General features: G+C 35.6%; 1 protein-coding gene across 2 annotated transcripts; it reads left to right on the forward strand.

Annotated features, from left to right (window-relative positions):
• Positions 1-4,763: 4,763 nt before the first annotated feature.
• On the forward strand, positions 4,764-15,738 carry LOC141330990 (polyadenylate-binding protein-interacting protein 2B-like). 2 transcript variants are annotated; one of them, XM_073835808.1, is made up of 4 exons: positions 4,764-4,898; positions 12,786-12,946; positions 13,189-13,359; positions 14,905-15,738. In XM_073835808.1, exons 2-4 carry the CDS (start codon positions 12,797-12,799, stop codon positions 14,959-14,961), a joined length of 378 nt encoding a protein of 125 aa, XP_073691909.1. In that variant the 5' UTR covers positions 4,764-4,898; positions 12,786-12,796; the 3' UTR covers positions 14,962-15,738. The 2 variants fall into 2 exon arrangements, with proteins under 2 accessions (XP_073691909.1, XP_073691908.1); XM_073835807.1 differs by lacking the exon at positions 4,764-4,898 and adding an exon at positions 6,132-6,290.
• The last annotated feature ends 1,505 nt before the right edge of the window (positions 15,739-17,243 follow it).

The raw sequence follows: 17,243 nt of genomic DNA on the forward strand, positions 1-17,243 counted from the left end.
CATCCAACTCTTTCTTCTTCCTCAGCTTCTCTTCCAGCTTAAACTTTTTTCTTTCCTTTCTGTTTTCTTTTCACTCTCTGTTTCATTTCTTGCTGTACTCCCTTTTCCCTCTTTAAAAACTTAAAGAAACTGGAACAATATCAACTAGTTTAAAATTATACATTATACAAAAAAAAAAATATGAATCATATGAATCCAGCTCATATGTGTTCCATTAGTCTGACCTGCTTATTGTAAATGTTCTTGAACGCACACTCAAGGCATTGTTCTAACAAGGAACTCACAGGTTACAACACACAGGTGTTTTATACTTCTGGTCAGGGGGTTTTCAAATGCCTAACCTGAGATTGTAAAAAAAAAAATATGTCACTTCTCTTATATTTTATGTATTTATATTATAAACTACTGAAAGAGACAGTGTTACAAACACAAAACAATATCAGGTTAACACACGACACCAGTGTTCATAGTAACTAAACCTAAAACTATTAGAAATTGTTTTTGTTAATTCAAAAGTTCAACTAAACTTGAATATAATTATTAGATGAAGCACTTGAACTTGAAGTTGAAGTGTTAAAACTACTAAACCTAAATAATTATATTATTAATAATAATGAATTACAGCTAAATAAATAAACTAAAAAAGCTTAAAAATATACTGCATGACACTAAAATAAAGCAGAAAAATAACCTGAAAGGCCACATAAAACACTTCAGTGTACATACAGTTGAAGTCAAAAGTTTTCAGAATTTGAAAAATGTCAATTATTTTACCAATTAGATAGATCATACAAAATGCATGTTATTGTTTATTTAGTACTGACCTGAATAAGATATTTCCCATAAAAGATGTTTACATATAGTCCACAAGAGAAAATAATAGCTGAATTTATAAAAATGATCCTGTTCAAAAGTTTACATCCCCTTGACTTTTAATACTGTGTTCTTACCTGAATGATCCACAGCTGTGGTTTTTTTTTTTTTGTGATAGTTGTTTATGAGTCCCTTGTTTGTCCTCAACAGTTATACAGCTTCTGTTCCTTAGAAAAAAACTTTTTGGTTTTTCAGCATTTTGTGTATTTGAACCCTTTCCAAAAATGACTTTATGATTTTAAGATCCATCTTTTCACACTGAGGACAACTGAGAGACTCATACGCAACTATTACAGAAGGTCCAAATGCTCACTGATGCTCCAGAAGGAAACACCATGCATTAAGAGCTGGGGGTGAAAACTTTTTAAATTTGAAGATCAGGCAAAATTTATTTTGTCTTCTGGGAATCATGTAACTGTCTTCTGTAGCCTCTGAAGGGCAGTACTAAATATGATATTCAGGCAAAATAAGAAACATGTACACATCTCCATTCTGTTCAAAAGTTTTCACCCCTGACTCTTAATGTTTTTTTTTCTTCTGGAGCATCGGTCAGCATTTAAACCTTCTGTAATAGTTGCATATGAGTCCCTTAGTTATTCTCAGTGTGAAAGATGGATCTCAAAATCATACAGTCATTGTTTGGTAAAGGTTCAAATACACAAAAATGCTGGAAAACCAAAAAATTTGTGGGACCTGAAGGATTTTTCTGAAGATCAGTGAGCAGTTTAACTGTTCAGGACAAACAAGGGATGAACAACTATACCTAAACAAAAAACACAGCTGTGGATCATTCAGGTAAGAACACAGTATTAGGAATCCCAGGTAATTTTTATTAATTCAACTATTATTTCCTCTTGTGGACTATATGTAAACATCTTTTATGTGAAATATCTTATTCAGGTCAGTACTAAATAAACAATAACATGCATTTTGTATGATCCTTCTTATTTTGGTCAAATTATTAACATTTTGCAGATTCTGAAAGGGGATGTTAAATTTGTAAATAAAAACTTAAAAATACGAAGCAAAAAGTACATGAAAAAAAATGTTGGTTTCACAGAGAATTCTGAATGCTTCTTTCTTCATAAGTTATTAAAAAACATATTTTACTAAGATTTTTTACTGTAAATGTATTTATAAATGTTTGTGATAATTTATACCTTTTACTTGTAAAAGTAAAAACAAAAACCATTACTACCATTGTAAGTCAAATACTCAAATACAATTGTGCATATCAGAAATAATGTGTTCCTGGTTGTAGTTATTCATTTTACTGTATTTTCCAAAACAGACCTTCTACAGTCATACAAACTTTTAGTAGAGTTCAGGGGGTAGTTGAATAGTGGTAGGCAGGATTGCTCAACTGCTTTAACAAGAAAACTTTCCATGAATATTGAATATGATATTTCTGTTTTTCTCCAACTTAATTTGACTAAGTCTGGACCACATTACCAATAGCATTTACCTCTCTAAGCCACCAGGGCCAATCTCACAAAGGTCATTAGAGGAGCCAGCAGTCCTACTTTTTCTCTTCCCTATTTTTTACTGACAGAGACACTCACATGTTCTCTGTTCCATATTTGACTGTAAGTTAAAGTATCCATTCACAACTATCTAGGGATGCACCGATCCGGATCGGCCGATCTTGCTTGCGCGTTTTGTCAGTAAAGCCGGTTCTGTAATCAGCGGTAAATGCCATCAGGTGCGTGATTTCACGTTGAGCCATATATACTACACACAGCCGTTGTTTACCGACGAGCTGCGCACATTCACACTGATAATGAACATGGATTTGCGCATCTTGTCTGTGAACAACGGCTGTGTGTAGTATATATGTCTCAACGTGAAATCACGCACCTGACGGCATTTACCGCTGATTACAGAACCGGCTTTATTGACAAAACGCGCAAACGAATCGGCCGATCCGGATCGGTGCATCCCTACAACTATCAGCCAACCCACTCCAGCATATTCTGGTCAGGCTGTGTATAAACTCTCCAGACCACACATTGCTTTCTTGGTCAGACAGGAAACAACCAAGTGAGTTGAGAGGAAGTGAACAACCCCCGACTAAGCTACTCGTGCTGCACACTGAACCAGGAAGTGCTTTGGCTCTGATCACGAACACACCCTAAAGCTTCCTCTTTTACACCACCCTTCCGCTTTCAAAAGGCCTGCCCATAACCTTACTAACCCTCAACCTTTCTTTAGCAATTCGAATGACAAAATCTAATTGTGTAATGTATTCCACATGTTCTCCCTTTAAATCTATAGATCTATTCAAATTAATTTTAGATATTAGTTCTGTCACTCATTTTATTATTTATTATTATTTTTCATATTATGAGCACAAATACCATGCGTGTGCAAGTACCATGTACACATGAGTGTATGCCTTCCACCCTCGCCTTTCCTGTGACTGTTGTCTGTACTTGAGGAAAAGGTGGGTCCACTCCTCTGACCTCGGTCACACACGGTCACACACGGTCACACACACACACACACACACACACACACACACACACACACACACACACACACATTGCTATTTTCAATGAGACTCCTGCTTTAACTCTATTGTAATGCAAGAATTACTAGATGACTAAAGTCACACCATCAAAATCCACCCACCCATTTGAGAATGTGTAGACCAGACTGGAACAAGCTGGAAGACTTCGGGACATGGGAACCCAATGTTAGGGTGGTTTTCATGAACAATGATACTCTAGTACTGTCAGGAAATAAGTATTACAATAGGAGAAGTCCCTGGGAGAAGCATTTGGTGAACATATTGCCTTTCGGGCTGGTGGGAGTTTTGGAGAACAAAATAAATCAGAGAAGTTTGGTTGTGCAAAAAGATTTTTGTCTTAATGCAAACTAAAAACCTTTATTAAATTGCTAAGCTGTAAACTGTAAACTATGACCTTCTTCCAACAAATCAGTAGTGAGCAGTATTTCTTTGACAAACGCAACAAGATCTAGATTTTATTGGTTTAAGCTGGTCCAACACTCTGTTATGACGGAATTGTGAGAAATCACTGGAAATGTTGAAGACAACTTCTTCAAATTATGTTTCAGCAAGTCTCCATACTAATACACACCAAACATAAAATGCCCCTTGTTCTAGGCCTGTAAAAGAGTCCACTAAGGACTGCACAGTATACTAAGGAGTCAGTTAGTGTAGCTGAGGGACGAAAGCGTATGGCCTTCTCCATATATTTTGTCTCTGGAAAGTTTGAACGTTACATTTTACCAGATTGAAGCCATTTTAAATGTACGATATCAAAAGGTCCTGTATGTTTGGCTATTAATGTAACTTAAGCATTAATGCAACTGCCAGATTTTTGTCCTCATCCGAGATATTTATATGTGTGTTAAACGTTTTAATATAGGATAGAGAGGTATTAAGTATAAACAGCTTTATACTTACGCCACCTGCTGGACACCAAAATAACTTTGTGAGCTATGAAATCTTGGTCATTTTGTACATCTCACGTACTAGACCAAAACAAACAAAAAAATCATAACAAATGTTATCGAAACAACGTAACACTTCACGAAAGGAAATTAAGTTAAAAAATAAATTCCACTGACTGAGCAAATGAATCAGTAAAGTGATTTTACTGTTAACAGGCCCAAATGGTGCCTGTTCAAACGCTGAAGGTTGCAAAAAATCCACGTGCCATTGCAATTTGCAAACAACATTACTTCCAAAATCGCAAAGTTATAAAATGCAACAATACGCAAAAATCTCCAATCAATGAGTTGTGAGTGTGATCAGCTGTGGTCACGTGACAATCACATTTGGTGATTTACGTTGCACATTCAAAACATCAAGACAAAGCGACACGGTTCATCTGTCAGGACTTTATCAGTTCTGTCCTCCTTACATTTTCACAAGTCAGTAATCGATCAGAGACTATAGCCCGCGTCTTGGCCATCTTTTTGTGTCTACAGAAATATTTCCTCTGTTCTGTGTGTTTGATGTAGTTATTACCATCGGACATCGGAGGATTTGACTAAAAGTAAGTAGCGAATAATAACAGTTATTAAAACATTACACAATCACATAGAAATATAGGGAAGCATCCACAACATTATAAACCAGTTTTGTGTTGCATTACTCCGTGTTATATTGGAATTTTGAGACTGTTGAGAATGGGGAATGCCTTCTTTTCCTTGCTAAGCTTCATGTTGACATTTTGGGAAACAAATAAAGCTGTAATTTGCATGCACAAACATTTTGTTTTTCTGCACCAACTCGTTTCAAACAGTTCTGTATTTTTAAACAATGACCCCATCTTTTAAAACTACGAAACTATATTCCAGAAAACATCCTTGCATATTTTATAAATATGTCATGATCAGACGCTCAGTTGAATAAACAAAAATAGATTAATGTATTTTTGTGTTTGTGAAAGAAACGAAAAGAACGCTCGATGCATGTTTTCGACGTCCCTTTAATAAACGAATCATTCTTTTGGTTCGAATCGTTTCAAAGAAAATGATTCGTTCATGATTCACAATGAGCCGAAACAGAACATTTGATGTGAACCGACATGTGTTCATGACTGATTAAATCGTTTGATCTGTATGAGTTAACATGGATAAAGAGTATTTTTTTTATAACTTGCAAATACCCTTTTAGCCAAGTTTTGCTACCGTAATTGCTTTTGGAAAAAAAAAAAAAAAAAAAAAAAAAAAAAAAAAACTAGAACACGTGAAAGACTAAAAACACTTTTTATTACGACATATGAACACGTAATAAAACCGCAATACATGCCTGTACACGTAATATCCCAGGCTGGGGTGTCAAGAGTCAGTTTATGACGCAATTACGTAACGACGTATGGCTGAATTGTTTTCAACACGCTCCTTGAAAACAAACTATTCGAAGGAACCGATTCGCTGGAGTGATTCTGGCTGCTACTTTATGTTCAAGCATTTGTTTTCCTGTACCTTAATCAAATAAACTTAATATTATTTATAAGTGCGTTTCACACATTGTTCTTGAAAATAAGCTTGTGGATTTTACCGAATAGGTCAGGGTTGTTGTTGTTGGTGTGTTTCTAAACAATAACATGCAGTTTTTTTATAAACTCTGTACCGGACACTATTCGCCATAAATATGACGAATGATCAAACGGTCGGTTGCATATGTAATAACTGCATGTTTATGTATTTGTTTGTTTTTGAAAGAGACAAACACAGAGGGAGGAGGGTTGATGCATGTTTGTTTAAGCAGGAACCACATGACCATTTTGCTCGTAATGTGTTGTGTTTCTCTAATGGCAGTCAGCCATCTCAGCTCAGCTCAACTAACGTTACCTTGCAAATTAGGTATTAATCATTCCGTACAGTGTTAACCGAAGCTTTCCACGAGATCTGACAGACAATATAAGCGTCAGCAATGCCAGGTACGATGTTTGCACGGTTTTCAGTCTGTCTTTAGCTTGCACTGTTTTCCTCTCGGTGTGTGTATTTGCACGTCTCGACCAGACTTCACTGTGTCTGTGTGTCTCTGTCATTGACTGGACGCTGTCTTAATGTCTAAAAAAGCGGTTCCGACAGCAAACATGGCCGTGCAAACTGATTCTTGTTTGGTTGTACGTTAATTTGGAGTGCTTTTTTTCTACACGTTTAACATTGCGTTATTTTGCGTCTCGCAGTTGTGTATGAAGTTCTTCTAGATAAAAGATAACTCTAATGTCATGTCAGGGGGTTGTTGTGGCCCACTTGGGCTGTCATTGCATTTGTCAACACGACCTTTCTTCTCAGTTTACTCTCAATGTTACGTGCTTTGTCCTGTCATGAAGGTAACGTACAGTCGCATTGCTGAGAGCTAACGTTATTTGTTTGTCCTCTACATTATCCCGCTGCAAAAGTGGATTACATAATTGGCTTTAAAGTGTTTAAAGAGCGTGCAGGAAACGGTGTAAGCAATAGTCAGTTTGTATGGTTGTTTTTTCTTGAAACTTAGTTGAGATTTGGTGCGTTCATGTTTAAAGTCGTTTATTATGTTGAAAGTGCTTCATTTATTTAATGAATTTGTTTACTACTTCAGTTTATCATACAGTGCCTTAATATCAGAAGGCTTGTCTAGAAGAAAAGGTTAACTTTGTTTAGCCTTTTGTTTTTATATTTCTGACAGTGGTGTCTCTATAAACACACATGCAGTGGCGTGTTGTTGCATAAGCTTGAGATTTTCTGCAGTCAGTCTGTCACACATGCTTATCACTATGTTTGAAGGAAACATGTAACTTGTATAACCACTGCCATTATCAGCTCCTTGCATAGGCCAAGGTGTCCTGATTTAGCTGCTTTTGTTGAAGGTGTGAGGGAGGAATCTTAAATCTGTTGTCAAGTGGGTTGAATAACACTTACTCTACTCTCTAAACTCGACTAAGGTGTTATTTGTTGACCTAGTATCTTTGAACATTGTATTGGTCAGGGGCAATAAAATACCATAAAACAGTAGATAGTAGGACACTGTAGTTTTACTAAACTCTTGTTTATGACAATGGACTATGATACATGGGTGCTTGGGATCAGGCCTTGTCCCATATTTTAAAAAGAGGGCAAGCTGAGACTCAAAAGAGTGAAAATTACGTTTGTTTTTTTGGTTTGGTTGTAAAAAAAAAAATGTCAAGTTTTCCAATATTATAAATGCTATGTGTGGCTGCATTACATTTGTTTGTCTCATTAATGTTTTTGTATATGTTTGTATTTGTTTTGATTTGTGGGCTCCCCAGCTGAGTCTCAGTTTTTCCTTCATTCTACCTATACCTTAGTGATTTTTTTTTTTTTTATCACTGGCTACATTCCCACTGTTAGTGTTTGGGACTGACAACTGCATTTACTGACAGGTGTGAATCTCGAAATGTCCTATACATAGCAGCCTACAATAACATCTCAAATGCTGTCTTTATACAGTAAATGAGCAATGGGAGTCAAGCCTGTTTTCTATTTGTGACTATCACCTGTAACCAACACTGACTGAAGTAATATCAAAGATGGCAACGTCTATAAAACTAGGAAGTTTGATCACATTTGACACAACGATCAAGTGTATTCAAGGCCTAAGTTCATCCGTCAAATCTTCAATAACATCCAATAGCTTTTATGCCTGACTGGAGAATACAGGATATGAATTGCTTGCAGATCACATACCTAATGGGAGCAACTTTGTGGGAAGACCATCCTACATCAAAAAAACATAATTTTGAAGTAATAGGCTATTTTCTGTCCTGTTCTGACCCCCCTTATTAGAACGCTCCGTTTGGATGCCCACAGCTGTGATTGGCTAACGGTTGTGTATATTTGACAGCCTACATCCTTCATAGATAGACACTGCTGTGATTTAAGTTAAAACATAAATACTCAGTACTTATCAAACAATCTGTGATAACAGACAAAGCTAGTGACCATGTAATAACAGTTACTCACGCTTGTGTGATGCTTCATTACTGTCGGATCCAGTAAAGTAAGCACATCACCATCTTTTTGTTTCAATCTTTCTGAAAATCCTGTGTTGGATTGTGCGTTGTTTGTATACAGATCCGAGTTCAAATTAAGTGAGAAGCGTTGGTGTTTTGCTGCGGAGACAGTGTTTAGCCACACTGTTATAGCATAAAGTGGGACATTCCACAACCTGTCGTTTTGACAGACTGGCTTCAGTATAAGTTTGTTTTGACTTCTGAAACTAAGAGTATGTTTTTATAGTACACTGACCTCTTATATGTCAATAGATAAAGGTCATTTTCATTTCTGAGTTCATGACACCTTTAACAGAGTTTGAGAGCTGTACGTACAATAGGCAACAAGACCAATTTAACTGTCAATTGAAAGAGAGTAAAAAGGGCTGTTTACATAAGTTACTGTAGCGGTGCCCTTAATTGCCCACCAACTGTAAACTGTTGGTGTCTAAAGGACTGTTCCACAGGTGCATGTGCATGTGCATGAATTGTTTATGGTTTATTGAACAAGCATGGAAAAACATTGTATAAACCCTTTCCAATAAAGATCTTTGAAACTTATTTGAATTTTACAAAATTATCTTTAAAATACAACATCCTGATGAAAGGGACATTGCTTTTTTTGCTGCGCTTATTAGTAACTGTATATTATGCATTGAAACAGTTTGTTTATACAAACATGTTTCCTTGTGTTTGTTCAAACCTCAGAGATTGCAGCATTGATTTGTTTTGCCCTGGTACACTATGTGAAGCAATGCATGCAGTTGCACATACTTGGTACAGCCATGATCACTAGCTCTGCCAACTAGTGTAGACACGTCTGTCTGAACCAGCAAGTAGACAGGTGGCACACTGTGATTATAATGTCCTGATTTGTTTATTTCTTTTTTTTTTACTCAAGGATTTAGGCTGCAAAATGTGAATGGATTAACCCAAAAAGCGAATTGCAAATTGCAAAATAACAAATAGCAGTGGGTCCAGCTTTGCAGATGAATGTTTTGTCAGAAACCTCTCATGTGCTTGTTTTAGGTATGGTTTCTGTTTATTACATATCAGACGTGTGTGTGTGTGTGTGTGTGTGTGTGTGTGTGTGTAAGTAGGTGAGCAAGAGAGATATTTTAAGAGAGAGAGTTTAAAGCCCCTCAGTTCTCGCAGTAGCTCATCCTCTCATGTCATCACTCACAGATGAGCTCATTTCCTCCAGTGATGTCACTGCTATTATTAAGCTTTAAGCCTGATCTCTCATATACCAACTTAACACACATTAGCCAGACAGCCGCAAATGTTCTGTGAGTCTGTGGTTGTTGCTAATGAAAATGCTACCTTGCTACTGTGTTCACTGCATATTGCCTACTCTCTTTTTTCCATTTGTAATTTTGGTAAAAACAGCTGTTTTAATTTCATTTTGTGTAAAATTGCTGTAACATTAGCAGTATGATCAAATGTGAGTCAAAAAATGTTTTTGGAATCATGCCTGATTTTATTTGTGGTTCATTGATTACATTGGAAAAGGAGGGTCAAGTTGAGCATATTGTATATGGGACTTTGTACAGAATTGGTGCAAATTGCTCTCCCACAAGCAAAAAGCACATTTAAATCACACTGTAGTATTCAAATCTTAGTTTACTAAGATCCTTCTATTATCTATTAAAACCCACAATAATATTTAAAATATCAGTAAGCTTAATATAGGCCTGTATTAAAAATCATAATTAATTGGGTACTTTTAACTAGAGAGGTGCCATCATTTTAAGGTAAATGTGTTCAAAAGTCTGAAAATCTGTGTGTAACTTTAAGGAACTGTGTGTAACTTTGTTTTTTGGCGAGTTATTCCATAGCATTTAGTTTTTATGCGTGTACAACCGTTTAGAACTGTGCTAGCTAACCATGTGCTGATTAGCGTCTTTAAAGCTAAGTTCAAAAGTATCTAAAATTGTCATTACCGAAACAGTCACGACCGAAACATGTCATCTTTGTTTCGGTAATGACAAAAGGGAACACATAATCATTCATTTAGGGGAAATAAACCAATTTTAGTACGATTATAAAATTTTATTTTTGTATTTTAATATGGTTTAGTAGTGTTTTAGTATGCAAGTTAAAATTCTGTAATGTGATGTGGTCGCTACCAAAACATTACTGTCACTAGTACCGAAAATGTGCAGTTACAACTGAAACATAATAAATATGCATATATGAGTTCTCTATTATAGATTAGTGGGAAATTTTTTTTTTCAAGATTTTTCCAACTCTGCCTTTGTAACAATTCTGCAGAATGGCCCATATATGTATTGTACACACATGCTGCAGCAATAGTAAAAATAGAATGCTGCTCAATTAGTGAAAGCTTGTGCAAATATTGAAGTTGGATGTGCTTCAATGCCTTTCTCTCCACATACTGTGAGAGGCAGCATTCAGCTTCAGGTTTCAGACAATCAATGTGTAAGCAGCTGATTTTTTTTTTTTTTTGCACTGCAGCAGGTTAATGTATACTTATTGTGCATGGTTAAAACATAACCAAGTAATCATTTTAATACTATGTGAAATTAACAGTTTAATCTGTTGCATCAGGTTCACTGTTCCCTCTAGTGTTTACAGCAGGTATTACTGTAAACATTTACAGCTCATAGGAAACATGCATATGTTTTGAGTTGTGGTTGTGTCCAAATTTTTTAAAAGGCTTTAGTTGCATGCATAAGAATGCATAGTTGATTGCCAAAAAAAAACAAAACTCCAAGTCAGAGGAATTCATACAAATACAACTATTAGTATATATTTGGAAATGTGCATTACATGTATTGTGTGTTCTGTTTCTTCTCTTTTTAAGTTGGTCTTATATGATTTTCTATTACATGCGAACAGGTTGAGTGTTCAGCCATGTTGCATCATGAAATGTGATCTTGTACATGCACCAGTAGTCCATGTATGCAGTGAGTGGGTGTGGTTGTGTGTTTAAGTAACACGCTTTATGCTATTGACTCGTTTTAGCAGCCCTGCTCTTATTTTTCTGTCCTGACTGGTTTCTCAGCTCTAATTCTAATTATTGTGGACTATTTATTTATTTTTATATATATATATATATATATATATATATATATATATATATATGTACCATTCACTCACATTACTGGAATAAATAGCTATATAAATAGATAGTAAAAATTATAAGTAGTAGTTATTTTAAATTGTAATAATCTTTCAGAATATTACTGTTTTACTGTAATTTTGATTAAATAAATGCACCCTTGACGAGTATAAGAGACGTCTTTTTCGTGTGTGTGTGTGTGGGCCGGTCAGGTCACGATAACTTTTTGTTGTGCACTGTGCAGTATATTGCACCAGAAATAATTTTAAGACCATTTTATGCCACTGATAATATAACAGCATAATAATGCAAGAAGGCACACTTTTAAATGACAACTAATTTTTAATTCTTTAAGAATATATAGATCATGGAAATTAAATATTAGGTACCTTAAAAAAAGCATCTAGTAACAAAGTAACTAGTAGAAAAATGAAAAACTGAAGAATTTGTATGGGAATTTTGTAGATGGAATGCAAAAACCATAGTGACATTAATTTTATTGCACCAAAAATGATTAAGGTCATGTACATATATTGTGTGATAATATATGGTGTGTGTGTTTCGTTCAGTCTCATTAGGCTGGTTATATATATATATTTTTTTCACAGTTTGCTCACTTTGCACACCCCAGATTTTGATAATATTGGCTGAGATATGGCTGTATTACGGTACTGCTGTGATTCAGCCGTAGGTAATCACAGTGTGCCGATATACAGCCATATCTTATGTCTGAGTGTGATATTGCGTTTATACAACTGTTTGATGGCACAAGTGTGTAAATACATAAAATAACAACAGCGTGTCTTTAAAAGCCCTCTTTTGTGCAGAACTACTTCTTTCTGCCACAAATTCAAATCTAAAGTTGACAGCTGAGCCCAAGCCTCAGTTACTAATCTGAAAACGTCACTTTAAAACTAGCAATGAAGGAACATTGAGTTGCTTCATTGAAAGCTTATTGTATTACTGTATTAAAAGCTCATTGTATTATGTATTATGAGGGAGAGATGGACGAGTGTGATTACCTGCATCTGATCTGGAATTCATCCTTCAGATCGGTCTCATATTCACAATAAACATTAGTTTAAATATCTGCTGTGGAAAGTGCTATCTTTGTCGTAACGTTAATTTCCTTTTATCTGTTAAGGTTGATTTTGCTGCTCAGGGCATTTGTTCGCTGCATCAAGCTGTCGTTGAAACTGATAATAGTGTTGCACTCTTTATCAGCCAATCAGATTTCAGAACGAGAAAGAACTGTTGTATATAATATAATATAATATAATATTGCTATCAATATCAGACTTGATATCTGTGATTAATTTAGTGCATCCCTAAAATGTGTCTACGTTTTTCAGAGCCAGCAGAAATGAACGGGGCTGACATAGGAAAGATGCCAGGCAGCGGAGTTCCAGGGAGTGAGGGAAAGGACCCAGTAGCCAATGGGCATGCAGAGAATGAGTCAAACCCCTTTGCAGAGTATATGTGGATGGAGAACGAGGAGGAATACAATCGGCAGGTCTGTACACACACCAACCCACTTACAGCCCATTCAAGCCCACAGCATAAAAGCAAAAACTTGATTGATCAGGATGGGTTTTATACTTATGGCTAAGGTTTGTTTTAGGGTTTAGCACAGTTCATAGTTTTACAACCATTTTTGGACTGGACTCTTGGAATGCTGAATTGTAGATTATAAGGTTTCACATATAAGTTTTTTTTTTTTTTTTTTTTTTCATCAACTTGGACATGATATCCTAGGTGGAGGAGGAATTGCTTGAGCAAGAGTTTTTGGAGCGCTGTTTCCAAGAAATGTTGGATGAGGAGGATCAGGATTGGTTTATTCCAGAAAGGGACCTCCCTTCAGTAGGACAAATTCAGCAACAGCTCAATGGACTTTCTGTCAGCGATGGCAATGCAGAGGAAATCTTGGTAAGCTTTGAGTCCTCATGGTCATTTAGTATACAACAGGAAAATAAATGTATGTAGGATAATTCACCAAAAAATGAAAGATGTTTTTTCATGTGAAACACATAAGTAGATGTTTTGACTGTTTCTGCTTTGTTTAAACAATTAAAGTCATAGAGTGCAACAGTTGAGTTACAGAAGTAAAAAAATAATTTGTTTAACAGATTTTTAGCAATAATGTACAAACCCTTATAAACACACCTACTGTGAGCTACAAAGTTGTTAATGGACGTATTTAACAGCAGAAATTCCTGGTTAAAAACTACATTACCCAAGATTCTGAAAATAATTCTCCACCAATCAGAGAACCACAATAAACTGATCCTGCCAAAAGAAGCACTCTGAAAGCACAGGGAAAGTCAGGCTTTGCTTTTTTTTGTAGATAAATTAATATGTACTTTATATACAGTTGAAGTCAAAAGTTTACATACATCTTGCAGAATCTGCAAAATGTTAATTATTTTGTTATTTTTTTTATTTTGTACTGACTTGAATAAAAAATTTCACATAAAATGTTTACATATAGTCCACAAGAGAAAATAATAGTTGAATTTTTAAAAATGACCCCGATCAAAAGTTTACATACACTTGATTCTTAATACTGTGTTGTTACCTGAATGATCCCCTGATTTTCTTTTTTTTTTGTTGAGTGATAATTTTTCCTGAGTCCCTTGTTTGTCTTGAACAGTAAAACTGCCCACTGTTCTTCAGAAAAATCCTTCAGGTCCTGCAAATTCTTTGGTTTTTCAGCATTTTCCAACAATGACTGTATGGTTTTTAGAAGATTTGAATGCTTACTGATGCTCTAGAGGAAAATACAATGCATTAAGGGCCAGGGGTGAAAACATTTTTCTTATTTTGCCTAAAATGTCATATTTTTTGAGCCCTTCAGAAGCTACAGACGATACTTGCATGTTTCCCAGAAGACAAAAGAAGTTACATTTACCCTGATCTTCAAATTCAAAAAGTTTTCACCACCTTTAATGCATTGTTTTTCCTTCTGGAGCATCAGTGAGTGTTTAAACCTTCTGTAAAAGTTGCATATACGTCCCTCAGTTTTCCTCAGTGTGAAAAGATGGATCTCAAAATCATACAGTTATTGTTGGAAAAGGTTAAAATACACAAAAATGCTGAAAAACCAAAGAATTTGTAGGACCTGAAGGAGTTTTCTAAAGAACAGCGGGCAGTTTAACTGTTCAGGACAAACAAGGGACTCATGAACAACTATTACTAAACAAAAAAAAATCATTCAGGTAACAAACACAGTATTTAGAATCAAGTGCATGTTGATTCATGGCTTTCTTCATCATTTATAATTCATATGGGAAAAATACTCCCAGAGCCAAAGCTGTTGAAAAAGTTGTTGGCCACTGTTGCACTCTGTTTTTTCCATACAATGAAAGTCAATAGACTCCAATACTTTTTTTCTTCCATAGAATTTGTAAAAAAGGAGCACTAACTTATGTCAGATAATCTTGTGATTGATTTCTTCTACTTTTTCCCCCCCAGCGAAAGAGCATCTTAAACCCTGAAGCCAAGGAGTTTGTTCCAGGGGTGAAATACTAGGGATCATCATCGCCCTCCTCTCACGCATCTGATCATATATGCAGAGACTGTTGTGCCCATGTTTAGGATGGTCACATAAATGCGCTCTTCTACACATTTTCGAAGGGGCAGGAATACTGAATTTTTTTTTTGAATGGGAGGGAGGTGCAGGCTAATTGTCAATAAGCTTTATATTTCTGTTATGTATAAACCAAGGGTATTAAATTGAAACGTGACCTCTAGGAGGTGCTGTGACTAACTAATATCATACTCATTACCAGGCTGTTTTATTTTTCTCTACCCTTGCTGAAAGGGCTCTTCTTGTCAGCTTTCATTGTTTCACAGTTTGTGCCTGATCAGGGGGGTGTTCCATAAACCAAGTTTACCAAATAAGTCAGGCTTATTTCAGTTAGTCTGACTTATTGTCACTTGATTTGGCTCAAAATAAGTCAGACTAACTGAAATAAGCCTGACTTATTTGGTAAACTTGGTTTATGGAACACCCCCCAGGTCTTTGCTTTCCTTCCCCTGTTGTTGTTTTTCTTTTGTTTTTGTTATTGATCGTTTGTAGAGGAAAGTTTTGATGGATCTGTTCACATTCCTGTGTTTAAAGGGGTGCGGCCATAAATGACTGAGGGTGTGGTTGGTGGTGGGTGGAGCCCCTTGTTTTTTTTGTTGGATGCTGAAGAAAGGGTGTTGGGGAATTCAACTTTTGATTTTGAATTGAATTCGTTACACGCAGGACTGAATTTCATTTAAAAAAATGGAAGAACGGCAAATAAAGAAGAAATGTTTGTACTCAAATGGACCATTTCTTGTGTTTGGATGTATCTTAAATCTATCACTAAAATGTGTACTAATGGTTGGTATTAACTTTCACATTTAACAGCGGTACCGGTAAAAATGAAACATTTAACATGCATATGCATGAATTTGCATATTTTGTGGATGATAACTGAACTACACTAATTGCCTACTCTAATTAGCCTCTTCAGTAATCAGCCATTCATGTAACCTCATCCATTATTAATTTCTAGTAAATAAGCTTGAAAATATATGACCCTGGACCACAAAACCAGTCTTAAGTAGCACTGGTGTATTTGTAGTAATAGCCGATGTTTTGTAAATTTCCTACCGTAAAATTATAAAAACGTAATTTTTGATTAGTAATATGCATCACTAAGAATTTTATTTGGACAACTTTATAGCCATTTTTCTCAGTATTTAGATCACTGATAATCTTTGGTTTTCACATTGCCACTGCTTTCCTTAAATTCAGCCAAATATTTTCAATGAGAATTAAATCTGGAGACTGAACAGGCCACTCAAGAACATTCTATGACTGATCCCTGAATGAACCATAAGAGATTTGGATGTACAATTGGGATGGCTGTCCTGCAGGAAAGTGCATTGATCATCAGCTTCAGTCTTGGCACCAAAGGCATCACAGTTCTTGTAAAAATGGCCTGATATTTCAAAGAATCCATGATGTTTCACTTCCTGCTACAGTAAAATAACTCCATAACATGACTGGTCCACCTCCAAGTTTGACAATGGAGATGGTGTTGTTCTGCTTATAAGCTTTGCATTTTTTGCACCAGACATACCGCTGATCCATGGGTCTAAAACATTCCAGTTTGGTCACATCACTCCATAAAACATTCTTCCAGAACTCCACAGGTCTACCCAAATGAATAAGATGTTCAAGTCTGCCTTTTATGTTTTTCTTGGTCAAGAGTGGCATTTGGTAAGATGACCCAACACGAAGGCCATACTTGTCTACTCTAGTGTTCTTATGCATTGAAATGTTTTTCCTCTATTCAACAAGTCATCTTGCAGGTCTTTGGCTGTACATTGTAGGTTTTTTTTAGTGACTCAGATCAAATTTATTATAATATTGTGCTTTTTCTTCAACAGTCGCAAAGGTTTTGTGATACAACATATTTTAAGCTAAGGAATAAGGTTGCAAGCTGTATCTCTACAAATATTTAATGTCTTGGAAACCTTCATGTAGCCTTTGACTTTCTAATGTAATAAAACTAACTTTCTCTATAGTTTTTGAGAGAGCTCTGTTGACTTTGCCATTTTTGCTACTCAACTTCAGCACATGCTTGGGCTAAGTTTGTGTATGTGTATATTAGCTCAAGCTAATTCTGTTTTTTGGTAGTTTCTAAAGGCTTAATTGTGTTTTAAGACAATTTTGTTCCCCACCATACATAAGTGACTTAAAAACAGAATTGTTGAATGGGGGTTGAATAATTATGACATAGCTGTGTTATTAAAAAATGCCATAACTCAAAAAT

The sequence above is a fragment of the Garra rufa genome, chromosome 3 (assembly GCF_049309525.1).
Source record: "Garra rufa chromosome 3, GarRuf1.0, whole genome shotgun sequence".
In the NCBI taxonomy this organism is placed as follows: Eukaryota; Metazoa; Chordata; class Actinopteri; order Cypriniformes; family Cyprinidae; genus Garra; species Garra rufa.

What these genes read in the sequence shown, in the direction of transcription:
- LOC141330990 (XM_073835807.1), top strand. An exon ending in AGGAGGAATACAATCGGCAG is followed by an intron (nt 12,947 to 13,188) that starts GTCTGTACACAC and finishes ATGATATCCTAG; the next exon opens with GTGGAGGAGGAATTGCTTGA. An exon ending in GCAATGCAGAGGAAATCTTG is followed by an intron (nt 13,360 to 14,904) that starts GTAAGCTTTGAG and finishes TTTCCCCCCCAG; the next exon opens with CGAAAGAGCATCTTAAACCC.